Source organism: Maudiozyma barnettii (assembly GCF_903064755.1).
Source record: "Maudiozyma barnettii strain CLIB 1767 genome assembly, contig: KABA2_09, whole genome shotgun sequence".
Classification (NCBI taxonomy): Eukaryota; Fungi; Ascomycota; class Saccharomycetes; order Saccharomycetales; family Saccharomycetaceae; genus Maudiozyma; species Maudiozyma barnettii.
The window spans coordinates 136,905-153,639 of record NW_024545246.1 but is presented as its reverse complement, the minus strand read 5'-3'; the positions used below and the strand labels follow the sequence as shown (position 1 = coordinate 153,639).

At 30.6% G+C, this 16,735-nt stretch overlaps 5 protein-coding genes across 5 annotated transcripts; all 5 read right to left on the bottom strand.

Moving 5' to 3' along the window:
• Positions 1-225: 225 nt before the first annotated feature.
• HMS1 (Hms1p) lies at positions 226-1,374 on the bottom strand (the record flags this gene model as incomplete). The annotated part of the gene is made up of 1 exon (XM_041552211.1): positions 226-1,374. One exon carries the CDS (start codon positions 1,372-1,374, stop codon positions 226-228), a length of 1,149 nt encoding a protein of 382 aa, XP_041408145.1.
• A 3,883-nt stretch (positions 1,375-5,257) lies between these two features.
• On the bottom strand, positions 5,258-7,675 carry EXO1 (Rad2 family nuclease EXO1; the record flags this gene model as incomplete). Its single annotated transcript, XM_041552210.1, has 1 exon — positions 5,258-7,675. The coding sequence occupies one exon, from the start codon at positions 7,673-7,675 to the stop codon at positions 5,258-5,260; it is 2,418 nt and encodes an 805-aa protein (XP_041408144.1).
• Positions 7,676-8,002: 327 nt separating this feature from the next.
• Positions 8,003-10,135, bottom strand: KABA2_09S01518 (ankyrin repeat domain-containing DHHC palmitoyltransferase family protein; the record flags this gene model as incomplete). Its single annotated transcript, XM_041552209.1, has 1 exon — positions 8,003-10,135. One exon carries the CDS (start codon positions 10,133-10,135, stop codon positions 8,003-8,005), a length of 2,133 nt encoding a protein of 710 aa, XP_041408143.1.
• A 1,548-nt stretch (positions 10,136-11,683) lies between these two features.
• On the bottom strand, positions 11,684-14,017 carry SHE4 (She4p; the record flags this gene model as incomplete). The annotated part of the gene is made up of 1 exon (XM_041552208.1): positions 11,684-14,017. The coding sequence occupies one exon, from the start codon at positions 14,015-14,017 to the stop codon at positions 11,684-11,686; it is 2,334 nt and encodes a 777-aa protein (XP_041408142.1).
• Positions 14,018-14,617: 600 nt separating this feature from the next.
• Positions 14,618-16,633, bottom strand: HEL2 (E3 ubiquitin-protein ligase HEL2; the record flags this gene model as incomplete). Its single annotated transcript, XM_041552207.1, has 1 exon — positions 14,618-16,633. One exon carries the CDS (start codon positions 16,631-16,633, stop codon positions 14,618-14,620), a length of 2,016 nt encoding a protein of 671 aa, XP_041408141.1.
• Positions 16,634-16,735: the final 102 nt, after the last annotated feature.

The following is a 16,735-nucleotide window of genomic DNA, read 5'->3' as shown; positions in this document are numbered from 1 at the left end:
AAAATATTCGAACCCATCAATCAAATTTTTAATCAAGACTACAATATGTCGGACAAAAAGTACCCATCAGTTTAACGTAATAATTGTTTTTCATTATTCTTAATAATTAAATATATATTTAATAACTCTAGAATATATAAAACAGATAAAACTACTTGACTCGCTAATCTTCGAAAAAATAAATAAGGCAAATTTCCCATGAATATTAGTTATCAGAATTAACTCTCATTGATATGCATTATCATATTCTCTTTTAACATACATATCATCTGCTGAAATACCGTATGTTTGTTGAGCTTGGGGATAATTTACAAAATACTTTTCCAATAAATCATTTCTCTCCCTGTAGTCATCACAACGTTTCTGTAAATGCTTAATGTATTCGATAGTTTTGTTTAAAATACTACCTTTATTTAATTTGTGGGTCGGTTCTAAGCCATCTAAGTTGATGATATCTTGTTGTTCGATGGGCACTTTTAACAATTCCTTATAGGTAACACTAATTGTTGGAACAATATCTCTTAATTGGGAAATTTTATCATTAATATTGAGTCTATATTTTTTCTCGATAACATTATGAGAAGTTTTCTTCTTTTTCTTTTTAACTTTTCCAACCTTATGATTACTCTTATTTTTACATGGTGGTAACGGAATATTTGTAAAACTAGTAGAATCATCATCATCGTTCATATTTCCCTTACTTTCAGGATCTGATACGGGCGTTATTGTTGGGGGCAAAGCAGAAATTAGAGATGGTAATTTTTTAACTTTAGAGTTATTTTGCACTTTCTTTAGTTTTAAAATATTATTAAATTCTTCCGTATTACCTTCATTCTTTACTACCGTAGTCACCCTGTCGAATGTATGTAATGTGGTAGAATCAATAGTAACTGCATTATTATTGTTAGTTAAAGATGAAGCAGAGGAAGCTGATGAGGTAGAAGAAGAAGAAGAAGAAGAAGAAGAAGAAGAAGAAGAAGAAGAAGAAGAAGAAGAAGAAGAAGAAGAAGAAGAAGAAGGTGTAAGTTGCTGTATCATCACGTTATTATTAGTGAATATGTTGGCACTGTTATTGGTATTTCCAAATCCATAATTAAAATCCATATTACCAAAATTATGGTCATGTGCAACTGAATTATTGTTATTATTAATTTGAAATTGTTGCTGTCCCATTGAATTGAAAGGGACATTTTTAGAAACCTGTTTAGAAAATTGTTGTGATTGCTCGGTAGTGATCGAATCTTCGTTACAAAGACGAATATTTTGTTGTGGTTCATTCTCTGTAATTACTCTTTCGAAGAAATCAAGAAATTGATCTTCATTAATATTCATGTTTGTTGCTTCATTCGAATTTTGGTTAAAATTTTGATACATTGCGAAATATTGCGTATTGCTATAATCTAAGATATATTATAATATGTTATTTTGTTATTGTAGAGATATAATTAGTAGTAATTTTAATTAGAATAAAATATCAAATCTGATCAATTTATTAAAATGTAAAATACAGTTGTGAAGAAGAAATATTGAAATAACTACTAAATAAAATTATGTTCAGAATTATGAAAGACAAAAACAAATGGATACAGAAAACAGAAATAACACTTATTATCGCTGAAGTTGTTAAATATATATACCTTTTCAAATATACGAGTTCTAAATAATCCTAATTTCATTTCAAGAAGAGAAACATTGTATATTAATTGTTTTAAATTAACGCTACTAAGTTACCATAACTTGGCTATATATCTCCTTACTCAAAAAAAGAAGAATGTTATAAACAAGGATCAGAATAAAGATACTAGTTTACTGTTACGTCGATAAAAGAATCGGTTTGGCATGTCGAACAATAATTAAATGTAGTAAAAACAAAGAAATAAATTGAACAAACCACAGCCATATGTTTATTAAAGGGGAAAAAACTGCCATATATAATAGTAATACACAACAAATAACTTAAATGTAGTATAGAAAGGGGTTGCATCTCTACAGTAAAATGTAGGTAGGCAACATATTTTTGTATAGAACAAAGAAAAAAAGACCAGAGTAAACTTTTCTTCCCGAGATGAAGTAGATCGTAAAACTTTAAGAATAATAAAACAAAAAATAAATTAGAAAACTAGGTACAAGAGAGTTCTAAGAACACCTTAATATTTTAAGAAAAACAATTTAAAAAAATAACGTAAAACAACCAGAAAAACGTCATTGTTGTTCGAAAGAAAACTAATAACAAATTTTGAAAGAAGAAGGAAAAAAATTCTAATTGTTTATTACAAATAAGTTAAATTAGTGCATTAAATCGTTACTGGCTATGGGATATCGGAAATTTTAAAATTATATTTTAAAATAATTTGAAATTCCGATTCCAAAGAACTGAAGCAGATAAATTAACTTATCAATGGATCAGTTTAAAATTTCTTTCTTTTTAATTCGTTCTACACATTTATCTGAAAGTAGTACCTATAATAAGCAACTAACGACGGAATTTATTCTGAAATCGATTAATAAATAAAACGTAAACAGTCAAAACAATACTATACATACTAGAATTTGAATCATTTTCTTTTTCTTTCTAACTAAATAAAGACACACTGCTCAATTATACAAAATATAATAGTGACACAGAAATGAACAGGGCGTTAAACCCTTGAAGAAATGATATTACAATATAATAAAATATAATAGAGATTGAGACTCATAGTAAATTATTACTATACGTCGAGAGTGAGGTGAAAATAAATTTATAAATTGAAACAATAACAAAAAAGAACTTTATTACTGTCATAATGTACTCCTTTTCTGATTACCATTTATGATCTACGATGCGGGATCGAAAAAGAAATTACGTACACATTTTTGTAAGCATATTTGGATAAATAAGAGAACACAGAAAATCAAGTAAAAAAAGATCAATTCTCATAATATTATCACAATAATAAACATAAATATTTTGCATATATAATATTAAAGAAATATTCTATTATACTAAAATAATAGAAAATTTTTATTTTTTCAAAAGTCTCTTATTTTTTCTTTTAAAATAAATAGATGTGATAGAGAAGAAGCAAAACTGTGCGCGATCTTTTGTTAGTAGTATCTGGTGTTTATTATTCAATTATATATTATATAATATAATACAATCAATATTTTCTTTCTTTTTTAAGAGCACATGGTATATTGTTTTAACTTGAAGTGGCACTTTGTTTCTTCGAGAATTGCTATCGCTCACTTTTCCCCCTTTAGTCTTTTAAAGTTATTTGATATACGGTAGAAATTCTTTCTCTCGGGAAGAGCGCGGTTACACAAAGACTATTAAAAAACTTTAATATTATTCCCCGTAAACATAGACATAAGAAAACTTTATCGTTCTTTGATACCTTGCATTTCTGTTTGATGTAGTAACAAGACAGGCTCTGATTTAAATGTATCCAGAGCCATATAAATACATACCAAAGTTGTTCCATAACACCGTTAAATGGAACTTTTAAATTTAAACAAACAGGAAGGAGGATTAACCTATCCAATAAAATAGAGAAAAGCACTTGGAATAAGAAAGCTTTCGTATGGAGGAGTATACTTGAGTGCTGCGATACATTCTTAACGAGAAATTAATCTCCTTTTTAATTTTTGACTTCTTTTAACTAATACAGTTGGTCCTAGGAATTGTCTTGATACGGTTTTTTATTTTAAATGACAGCATAACTTGAAAAAAAGAATGCACTTCAAATTAAGTACGATATACCTCGTTACTTACATAAACAGTGTCGGGAGGGGTTAAACAAGAACTACGTACATAATTGAATCACATATAAACAAACTTGTACTCAACTTTTATGTGCTGAGTTGGTGACTCTGTGAGCGTCGCTGTCGAGGGGGGAAAAGAAAAAGAAACAACAGGACTCATTGGGGACCCCGCTTTTCTACGCCTTGTTTTCTTTTCCGCCTCCCGATGATATATGATCTGCAATGGTGCAAGTATATTCCCGCCCTGTTTTTTATAACCCCGCTGTAATTTAGTAGCAAAATACGCAACATTGCTCATTTAATGCGCAGAACAGCTATAAAATGTTATCGGCAAGATGCCATAATTTGAATTCGAAGTTCCTTTTTACCGAGAGTAATCACTAAATATAACAGTTATTATTATTACTAGGGATTTTTGTGTATTATTCTTCCCGTTCATAACCGAAATACCGGGTCGGGTATAAGTTTGAATGCTAAAATAACAAGGGAAAGGCGCTATAAACTTTTGTATTTAGAAAATTCTAATATTCATTAACTAATTAGAAACTGCCAAAAAAAATCACTAAATTTAACAGTACCAGCCATGAAAGTTAATTTAGTTTAATGATTTCTGTCAGATAATAAAAAAAGGATTAAACTTTTTATTTTTTATTTTTTGTTTCATATGTTAATAATATAAGGGGAGCTTAAAATTAGTATGAATTGACCTATTTGGTGTGCTATACACGTGGTGCCAACGCTTAAAATCTTTATTTGCTACTATTAATATGTATTTTTTTCTTTAAAAAAACGTACCTAATTTCCAGAACGAATCTTGTGTAACTATCCTTAAACAGATTACATTACTGTCATATCTTTAATTTTGAAATTATTTCAGGATTATTTCAGAATTATATTATAAAAACGGAATCTTAATTTAACAGAACAACAAACAATAAAATAGCATGTTTTATATTATGTTCAAGTAAAATATTCGCTATAATAACGGTTGTTTAATAAAACAAAGGTTTTGAATAAAGAATACAATCTTGATTTCAACCAGGATCTTCATTGGTCTTTTGGTCCTCTCACATTTTCTACTTTAAACAATAGCTGACTACAACACTTTTTATTAATAGAGTTTCACGTAAATATTCAATAACTCAAACGGGAAAATTGACAATAGAGCCAAAAACTTGTTTAAAAGTACTATTTCTTCTCATATATTGGTAAAAAACATAACAAAAAGCAAAATAATTATCTTAATCGTAAGTGTATATCAATTTGAATATTTATAAAATGAACCCTTTTAGGAGTAAATTCCAATATAGGACAATAACGTAATTTTGAAACTTATAAAAAAAATTACTTAAGAAAAAATTATACTAAGATTATAACGATCCAATGTGCAATATTAATAGTGCTTTTAATCCAAATAAGTTCATATTATATTGTGTAACATACATATATGTAATATCATTCTCATTCTAATAAAAAAAATGACCTGAGTATCATACTCGATAATAAATTTTATTTATTTCCCTTTGTATCTAAATTGAGAAAGTAACGAAACAGACCTTTTTAATGGCATAGATGTATCTAACTGTGATTTCATAGAAGAATTTTTGCCATTAATTTTAACATGAATCCTATTTTGTTTACGCTCTATTGTTCCCGTATTTTCATGATAATTATATTCATTAACTCTATCCTCAACATTGATTTCACAGGGTGTATGGCTTCCTGTAAGACCTTTATTTTCTGTATGAAGATCAGGTATATTTTCAATATTTTCCATAATATATCCATTATTCTTAGATCCTGACATTCTTCTACGTGGCTTTACAATGGATGCGCTTGCTTTTAATGTTCTTGTAACTATAGATTTTTGATTAATATCATTCGATTTTAAGGGATCTCTTCTTCTCGATTGTTCTTTAACAGCAGAATATCTGAATGATTGTAATGCCGAAGCTCTAGTAGAAGTACCATATATCTTATCCATCATTGATATTTGTTTGTCCTGTCTTGCTAAGTATATTTCAGACTCATCTGACTTTTTAATAGACAATGCCCCAATTAATTCCTTCGATTGAATATTTTCTTGATCAGGATGATTTCCATCGTCCCCGATTACACCGCATGTATCGAATGATGATATTTCGCTTGAGCTTCTGGTGACACTTCTAAATATACCCCTTATTTTGGAAGAATTATTCGTAGAGTTAACCGCACGATTAAATGAATAATTTCTTAAATGTCTTTCTTCAGTAACATATGCTAATGGTGTATCACTCCTTGAAACAGAATGCATTCCACTTTGATTATCTCTAATATTAAGAGGAAATGAGCTTGGAATATCAGTAGATATTTCCGATTCAGGAACGTCGGTGCTGCACTCATCTTCAGAAGTTTCATGTGAAAAGTTATTATCAACTATAGTGCTAGCACGACTTGAATTTAATTCTGAATCAATATTACACACGTGTTGCGGACTTATTTGTTCAAGTACTTTGAGTTCTTTCTTTTTAATATCCTTCTTACTGAAAAATTTACTAGTAGACTGAATGGAATCCTCTATCTGAATATTTTCATCATCTTGTTTTATAAGTTTTCTCTTTTTCACTGTTTCAACTTGTTTGTCAACAAATTTAGGAATTAGAGATGTACCGAGATTATAACTACTCATAGTATATGATTTATTATTTGAGTTTACAGTTATCGAAGGTCCGGTAGTAGGTCTAAAGAAAGAGTCAATGGATTTTGTTGCAGGTCTTTTTCTTTTAATATTTGTGACATCTTTGAATGGTGCATTATCATGTCTAGTAATGATTTCTGATTTTGAACTTAACTGAAGGACCCTCTCTCGACTAATCAATGGCTTATTATAATCGTATGGATCTAGCTCTCCCATTGCCTGTTTTAGATGAACATGATGATCAATATCCTCCTCATTAAATAAAATCATTTTCTCATGAGTCTGTTTGTTAATCACAGAACCAATACATGTAGAAATTGTCTCCCTATGGGGACTAGATAATGATAGAGTATCTGGAATATCATGAAAACTCACAATTCGTTTACTCAAAGGGCAAAACACTCGTTGATATAGGAATCCATAAGATGCACGTTCATATTCCTTTAGAAAATCTCGGGGGACTTTTAATTTACCTTCTCTTTGAATATGAAGGACAATTCGTTTGATATCTCTCATTCTACTAACAAGTTTCATGGCCGTCACTAAGCCTACCTTTGGGATACCATCAGTATAATCACAACCAGAGAGACATACCATTGTTCTTATCTCTTCGTCACTAAGTTGACCCAAAGGAAACTTATTAGGAAGTTTTCCGAAATCATCTCTACAAATTTCAATGCACTCACCAAATTCATTCAATTTAGTAATCAATCTTCGACAACCAAAGACCAGTAAATCAGAATCCTCAGAAATAATACCATGAATTAGTCCTTTATTCTCCAGATATACCATTTGCGGATCTGCTTCAAATGGGGCAACAATATATTTAATATTATTTGTGTTGCAATAGTCTATGACACATTTGGCCATTGATGGTGTAATATCTACACATTTTTGAAAGTATTCCATTGCGTTCTTCTTTTCTCCAGACTTCCATAACCGTTGGGCAATCTCTTTGTTTTCAATTCTCTTCTCTCTTCTCTTCGTTTCTGTTCCTTTTTTCACAGGTACACCATCGCCATCAAATACCAGGTATGGTTGAATGTTAAATGCTTTTAATAATGCAAATCTTTTAATGAAGAAATTAAGATACCTTTCTGTAGGTTCCCCCATTACCAGTTCATATGCACAAGAGTACGCAGCTTTATGTAACCAGGCATACCCGTCAATTCCCAATGTTTGGCCTTCATATCTTCGGAGTGTGACTGGGTTTTGGATGGGTTTTAGTTGTGGTAATAATCCCTGAATACCCATTGTATGAACTATGTGGAAGCAAATATAACAATAGTGTGCTGTAATAATATTCTAGACCAGGATATATACACCTTCAAAATATTAAATTTGCATTCTGAAAACCAAGAGAAACGAAGAGAATGATTTTTAACTATATTTTTATAGGTTTGTTTAAAACCTCATTATGAAGTACAAAAGTGAAAATTTCGAAATGTCAATAAAGCGAAACGCGAAGACGCGTATCATGTATACATTATTATTAACCATATAAGAAGATGCTATTGCCACTTTGATAGAATATGAAAAGTTTATTTTTGATATATACCTATATTTATATTTATCCATGCTTCAAACCAGTCTAGATCCAGATACGGTTCGCTCGATAGGTAATAACCCAGTTTCTTTAACAGGGAGTTTCCACAAATGGTAGTAATCCACTGGAGAACCATTCAATAGGGCCGTCGAATCCTTATTCCAGGAGAATAATCTTATAAAAATATTACTATTTAAGTTTGATGTTAACCAAAAATCTTTCATATTTCTAATAATACCGTATCTAGTAGGTTGCAATATTTCGTTCGGTAGTTCACAATCGTCATATATTGCTATCTCTTCGTTGCAATGGCTAATAACCGTCCACATATCAAAACCGAAAAATTTCATGAACCCATCTCTTATACCCTGTTTTCGTTGTCTAGATTCCAATAATCTTCTGGAGGTTATTCTTGAAACCAATTTGGAATAGTCGTTCCCGGATATCATACCAGTATTTGATATAGTAGTGTCGTCACCTATGGCAATATTTGTAACAAATGATTTGTTATTTAATAGAGTAAGTTCCTCATTATTAATATTGTAATAATCATTTTGAATAAATGGCTTCGAGAACAGAACGGTGCTATTTTTTTCTAATTCGTATAGCGTCTTAATATCTAAACATGTCAGGCCTTTAGATATAGCGTATATTTGTTGAAAGATAATATTCATGACATAAATGGATTGATAAATTACAAATATTAATAATAGACACAATGTACCAAAAGAATCAGCATCAGGATTTTGCGGCAAACTAAATCTGAAAGGATGTAAAGCGTCAATAATAGAAAACAAATCGATTTGATTGAAATATTTTATCATTAGATAAAGAAATGTTAATAACGCTATTTCCAATGAGAATAAAAAAACGATAAATGGTTTATGATTGAATAGACCAATATCGTTATTCAACCAAGAACAATAATGGTCATATCTAGCTACCTGACACTGTGATATATCGGAAAATTTGCTTCTTAATGATTTCCTAAACCATGTTTCAAGACAGAAATAATAGTCATTGAATTTCCCTTGCTTGATCAATGTGTTAGCCTCTTTTCTTATAATATTAAAATCAGATTCACTTGGTATATTACCAGGATTGGACCTTAATATTTTCACGAATAGAAAATATGTTATTATTAAGGTTACTTGGTATGTAATTGCTGGGAATAAATTATGTTGTAGTACAACATAATTTAGTTTTGTAAACCAGGTAAATGTAATAAAATTCAATAAAGCAAAAAACAACCCTGATACAATCGGTGAGTGTGCTAAGGCCTTCCGAGGACTCTTATCATAACTGTACAAAGGCAATAAATTTTTATAAAGGATTCTATCCACTATTTGAGCAGAAATAAATAACGCAATCAAACCAATAATTGTGTTATACCTGGAAAACAATGCGAATATAAATAATACTAATGTAGGAACCATAAATGTAATCCGTTTAGCTAAGATAACATTACTTGCTGAATATTTGGATGCCATATAAAAGGAAACCAAATCAGGTTCCTCTTCAGTTATTGGTATGCTTTGATATTTATTCATTAGGTGTCTAGACAATAATATATTAATATCTTTGTTATGTTTAATGGCAGCATATTTTAAAGCGGATTTATTCTTACTATCGCGTACTGTAAGATTAGCACCAAATTGTAATAAAATTTTCACTGAATTGATATCTTGTTGCTTAATAGCTATTTGTAATGCCGTACTACCAAAGGAATCCTGTTGATCTACTGGAATATTAAATGGTTCGTTAACAAATAATATCGTATGGATGACATTCATCGCATTCGAACTTTCAACAGCTAGATGCAATAGATTGGCATCTGTAGATGTTAATACTAGTGGATCTGCGTTATGTTTTAATAAATAATGAACGATATATATGTAACTGTATTTTGTAGCTATCTGTAAGGGAGTCATTTCTGATAAAGTGTATTGTTTAGAAGTTCTTGCATTTATTAGAGCCCCATTTTTCAATAGAAAATCACATATTAGGAGTTGATTATTTATTGCAGCCCAGTGTAAACCAGTCATTCCGGTGTCTGGATGACTATCATTATTAACTTTTATTTTGTTGTCTGTTACCAACTTCGTCACTGTATCTAAATCACCATTTTGGCAAGCCAAGTAGTATTCTTGCATCATTTTACCTGACATATTTTATAATTTTTTTTATTATTTACCTCAGTTAAAATTCGATGATTTGAAAAAATAAAAAAATAGCAACAACAACACTCAGTTCACTTAAATTTTAATGCATTACCAATATATATTTCTTTATAATATAAATAATCACAATCCCAATTATATATATAACGAAATTATAAATATCTCCTTACAGGATGATTCAATGCAAGTCACAATTTTTACTCGTAAAATAAATAAAAAAAATTAACCTTTTCTTTTTGCTCAAAACTATTTCTATATTGTATTATTTTTACCAATTGAAACTCAACTCAACTTTTCTCTTTTTCTAATGGAGAATAACATTTTCAGGTGACGCTGTCTCGTACCCTTTACTAAGGGGAGATATATGATATAAAGATATACATTTGCTTATATAAAATAACCAGGCATTGAACAATGACACTCAGAGAACGACCTAGAAACAAAGACTAATCAACAGGAGACCACGGTAAAAAAACCTAATTTAGTTATGATGATGTACTTATTCCAGGAATCATAATCCTACAAACAAGTTTCGCAACACAATACCATGTATTATTCTTGAGTCTCCCAACCATCTTTCTCATCCAAATATCGTGCATTTCTTTAAATAACAAGAACTTTGACACCGTTTGAACAACGAAAACCAAAAAATTTCATCATTAAACTACGTCTATTCTTACATTATAATTTTCCACAAATTAATCAATAAAGTCTCTCTCGTTTGTTCTTACAATGGGAAGAAGTTATTTACTGCTGGAACATCATCGTCTCACCACCACTACTCCTACTACTACTACATTTCTTCCTAGCTCTTTTCATTATATAAGTCGCTGTCAAGATATCCCTCTCCTGCTCTGCGACATTTTCTCTTGAAATATTGCCGCAAAAGTATCATTATCCACGTCGTATAGAGTTCGGAGGCTCAGCCAAAAAAATAATAAGCAAAACAAAGAAATCCATCACCTCTACTTTAATTGGTAATGGCTTTTTTCTTTCACGCTAGTGACACAGGACATGCATTCTTAAATTAGTTTTTTAATTGTTACTATTTACTCGTACTTAACTTAGAGAATAACTAATTTTGAACGACTTACGCACTGCATGTCGTGGAGGTGATAAGGGAGGTGGCTGTCACTGAGCATTACATCAAATTTATTTTACAGTTTCTTCGTAAAATTATTTGACATCATCCACCTATCATATAAATATCTGTCTTAAATGCCTTAACCAAGATTAAATGTAGTACAAGCTAATTACAAAGTTGAATCAGAAGTGACAGAAATTACTGTCACTTACTTTTAGATTATCACATAGTTTAGGGTAATAAGTAAAAATAATTACATTCGTTAAATTATAAATAGCATCAGGTTGTGTTTTTACATAATTGCAAACAATAAAATTATATATTTTTAGAAATATGAGTTTTTTCTGTGTATGTGTGTCTGTGCTAAATATGGATCATGTTAATAAATTAGAGTTAGAAATATCTCTTTTGTTATCTCTGCTTCGATAATTATGCTAAATATTTCCTTCTATTCAATCTTTTTTTTGAAATTTTGCTTGAATTGCAGGTATAACATCTCCAAATTCTGGATCGGTGTCTGTTCTTGTAATTGCTACCTGCAATGCTTTAGTAAACTTTTCACACTCTCTAAATTCTAATATTCTTTGGAAATTCTTCATGGCTTCTTCTCCTTGCGATGGAGCATTTTCAAATAATGCATAGAACAACATAATAAATCTTTGTCTTAATGGTGCATCATCCATTTGATTAGCAAATGTATTCATACAATTCTTAATTAATTCGTCCTTTTTCAATAACTCTCCTGCAATAAATGGTATAGCATTAGCGCTATTAGCAAAAACGGCAACAACAGCTCTTTGTGATTTCACATCTGTCAATAATATTAATTTAACTAGAGTGTTAAAATTATGTAAACTTTGTGGGTTTTCAAAATTAAAAATCTTTGATGCAACGTGGATAGGATAACTCACTAAATTGCAAAGTAACTCTAATGCTGATCTCTGAATAATCATAGTGTCGTCCAATAATAAATTCTCTATACATTCCCAGTAATCATCATTAGTAGCAATAGTTTTACAGATTTCTTCACCAATAGATCCATTCATGGTAGCTAGATTCGTCAACGACCATAAGGCTTCCACTTTATCGACAGGTTTTATATGTTCATTAGCTTTCATAAAAATATTATTATCTTCTCCCAAATCTGACGTGTTAACAACTGGTAATAATTCAAATAAACAAGATATTGCATCTAATGGAGAATTCTTATGAAATATGACATTTGGATCTGTATAAATTAACATTTGAGTTAATGATCTTATAGCTAATAATCTCATATAGGACATATCTAAGTCAATCTTATGACCAAACTTTCCGTCCGCTCTGTAAGTATGAACAAATTCTAAAATAGAAGGGATAGAACCTTGTTCCACACATTTTGGTATGTGAGACTTAGTTCTTGTTAGATTATAAATAATCCTCATCAATTGTTTGGCGGAACCTGGAGTATAATTTTCGTAAAAATGTGTGAAACAAGATAATAATTCATTATCTAAAAGAGATTCTTTATTGAATTTGATGACTGCAGTAGGGTCTTCAATAATTGTTTCATTGATGTCGTTAGAAAGACCTGGGTTCCTCATATCATTAATATCCGAAATGTTTCTAATTGATTTATTGATTTCATTATCATCAGAAGGTGGACATGTAATATTTGCCAGCATGATAAGAACCCCATAAATATTCTCATAACTGAACGGGGTTTCAATTACTTTCCCTACAACATCTATGAATCGAGGAGTATGTCTAAGAAGAAGCTTAACCGATGTCTTCAAACTGAGATATGCTAACCCTTCAATTGCCACATCTAATTGTTTGTTTTTCTCTTCTGAATTTTTCAAAAAGCAGGTTAATAATATATCTGCAAGTTTTTGAATATTGACATTTGTTAACTTTGTAAATGACCATGTTTTAATTAAGACCAGTGCACTTTCTAATTGAAATTTGTCAATTTGTAAGGCTTTTTCTAGCATCGATAAATAATTTTCTGCAATAAATACTCTAACAGTTTCGTCAATACATGCAGCTGATAACATAGCCAAAACTCTATGGACAAACTCATCATCATCGCCTTTAGAGATTCTCGCCATTATCAAGTTATTTACCTTCTTAGTCATAAGTACAAAAGTGCAAGCAGCAGTCATAGTAATATAAGTGTAATTCAATGAGCAAACAACACTCGTTAAAATATCTTCGTCTGAGCCTTTTTCTGCCTCATTGATTAGATCTTCCATAACAGTACAATATTCATCCTCGAATTCTTTTTCATAGATATCTAGGAATAGTGCAAGCAACATGGCAATATCAAAAACAGACTCTGTGTCTAATATTCTTAGTATTAATGGTCGTAACACTGCTTTTACGTTTATCATGTCAAAGCCAAACTCACGATATAATGCTGTTAGAGACTGTACAGTAAATTTGAAAGCTGCATTTGGTTGAGTACTAATTCTAGATTCTAGTAGCGCCAAGTATGGTTCCGCCTCTTCCACCTCATCAAATAGCCTAACTAACATTGCAGAGTTATTGATATATTTAAACAATTCGAAAGTCACAGCTGGATCCTTCTGGACGAGTTCAGCTAAATATTCTTTTGTGTCTGAGTGATCTTTGGTAGCTCTATCAATAATTGTTCTTATATTATCTCCAGCAGCAGTAATTTTCCCATTCTTGACTTCTTCAAATAAATCATATATCACAGATTTGTAGGTTTCAGCTGACAATGGAGTCTTCAGATCTTCATCAAACTTCTTACAAAGTTCATCAACAGTTAAGGATTCACCCATATTATACTAACGGATTAATTTGTTAATATATTAAACTCCTTATATATTTGTATAACAATTGAATTTTACACTGAACCAATGAAAAAAGATGTAGTTGCAGTGATATACCTATTCTCGTAGTTTTTAAAAATACTAGTTATAATTTAACGTTAGTAATTTCCTTATCCCTTTAATATTGAAGTTATTTCCATCCTGTTTGTTAACTTGGGTCACTTATATATATATTTTCATTCCATTTCTGGACCTTGTTTGTTTTTTCGTGGTGGCCGCCCTTGAAGATTCCGATTCTTTTGTACCACTCTCATTGGGATCAGCCTTACCAGGAACAACATTTACAGAACCCTACGTACATTATAAAGACCATTGAGAATCATATAATTATGAATATTTTATAAATCTATAAAAGTGCATATGGTTATTTACTAGAATAAACTATCATATTATCAATTTAATGAGTATACCTCTTTAAAAGAAAAAAAGAAAAAAAAAGAGAAAAATGGCAAAAAAATAATAGGCATTTAATGTTTAGATCAATAAAATAAATGCTTACTAATTTATGTAATAATGTATGGAGAACAAATCAATCATAATTGTTCACAGTTAGACACCAATATGAAACAATAATTGTTTTTGATTTCCCTTCTTCTTACCTTTCCCACCTCTGGCTGGCTTTACTGTCAAACCAGATAGATCTAACGTATTCGGATCGTCAAAGGTGTTTTGGTTTCTTTGAACAGGTTGAGGATCATTTTTACCCCAACTCTTTGGATTTGGAATGATACTCTTGTGTACAGGAGGAATGACAACTCTTGGTTTTGGTGTTGGTAAAGACGGTAAATTCAATTGAGATAGTTTATCCTGGGATCTGTTATTATTGTTGGTATAAGATTTACTAGATGAGGTGTCAGATCTTTGAGAATCCGCAAAAGATTGAGTAAAATTAACACTGTTGCTACTTAATGATGTTCTGTTGTTATATCCACTACCAACATTACCACCATATGTGGCTGTCAAATTAGTAGTACTCTTTCTAACCGGCTTAGATGTCCTGATGTTGTATGGGTTTGCAAATGGATCAACATGATTGGAAGTAGGTAAGGATGGCAAATTGTTAATGACACTCTTTGATGACACTGCACCAGCATTACCCCATTTACCAGATATAATAGGAACTGAGAATGATCTATCATCCGTTAAGGAAGGCAAGTTCGAATTAGTGTTTTGTCTCTCCATCCTTTGCTCATTGGATGAGTAAATACTGTTTAATTCTCTGTATTTATTGGAATTTCTTGGGTAAGTTTCCGAAAAGTTTCTAATCAGCAGATAAATATCTGATTGAGGTGTAGTAAATAAATTTCTATAACTCTCTAATAAATTGAGACTAGTTAATCTTCCTCTATCGTATTCTTGGTTGTATTTCAAGAACCTTTGGTAACCTTCATCAGAATTATCCAAATAGTATTTGGCACGTTCTTCCATTCTATGTTGACTCACTTCAGGTGTAACAATCACGTCAGTATTATCATTACGACGATTTCTATTTGAGTTTAATCCCGTAGAAGAACTTGAAGAAGATAATGATGCTAATGAGGATACATTATTATTACCACTATTCTCTATAATGACTCTTGATGGAGCAGAAATGAAGGTTGAAAGTTCAGATTGGAAGAATTTAGGTTTTCCCTTAATGATACTGCCGTGTTCTTGTAAAATATGTGCTTGCAACTCCAATTCATCTTTGAAGACCACAAATTTCATTTCCATACATGATGGTACTGTACAGATATAATGATAATGTTTAAAATGTTCAAATAATTGGTCGTAATCCTTGAAATATTGAGGATTATTATGATCAATCTTATCACAAATGTGACATTTTTCATGTTTTTCTCTCATGTGAAGATATAACTCATCGTCTGAATAAAATCTTCTACCAGAACAAAAAGCACACATTGGATGACCTTTAAAACCTTGATCGCTTTCACCTTTTGATTGATGATTTCTTAATTGATTTGGAGTGAATATTGTTAATTCTGATGGAAATGCATTCTTATGAGTAGCACAAATCATACATAGTGCTTTATTATGTTCTGATCTTAAATGTTCATGTAATTTTTGGAAAGAACCAAAATCCTCTTTATGATCTCCACAAATTTCACAATAAAATTTCAATAGATTGATTGTTTCCTGACGGATATCGTCATTAGTGAAATTAATGAATGGATATTCTGGATCTTGTAAAAATGACTTCTTATAATTATCAAATATATCGGAATATGTATGCTTATATTTTTTAGTAATATCATTAGTAGTGAATATAACTTCAGAAAGTTCTGTTCTACAGATCATACAATTTTTCTTTTCAAACAACGCAAGTTGTTTGAATCCACATTTATTACAGGTCTTGTGATTACATGGAGTCAATGACACATACTCTAACTTTTCAGCACAAATTAAACAGTAATCATCGTCATCGTCTTCACTGTCTTCATCATTTCCATGATGATGACCATTAGATTGATTATGTTTACTTTTATTAGAACCAGTTTGCGGTCCTTGAGTTCTGCGAAAGTTTCTTTTCCCTTTAGAGGCTGTTGTTTTAGTTGGTTCAGACATTGATACGGTATAACTGATACGATGTGTTTTAGAAATTAACTCTTTTCTTGAAATACGCTACAAGGATGATTGCTTGTGGCGAAGGGTTGGCAAAGAAAAAGT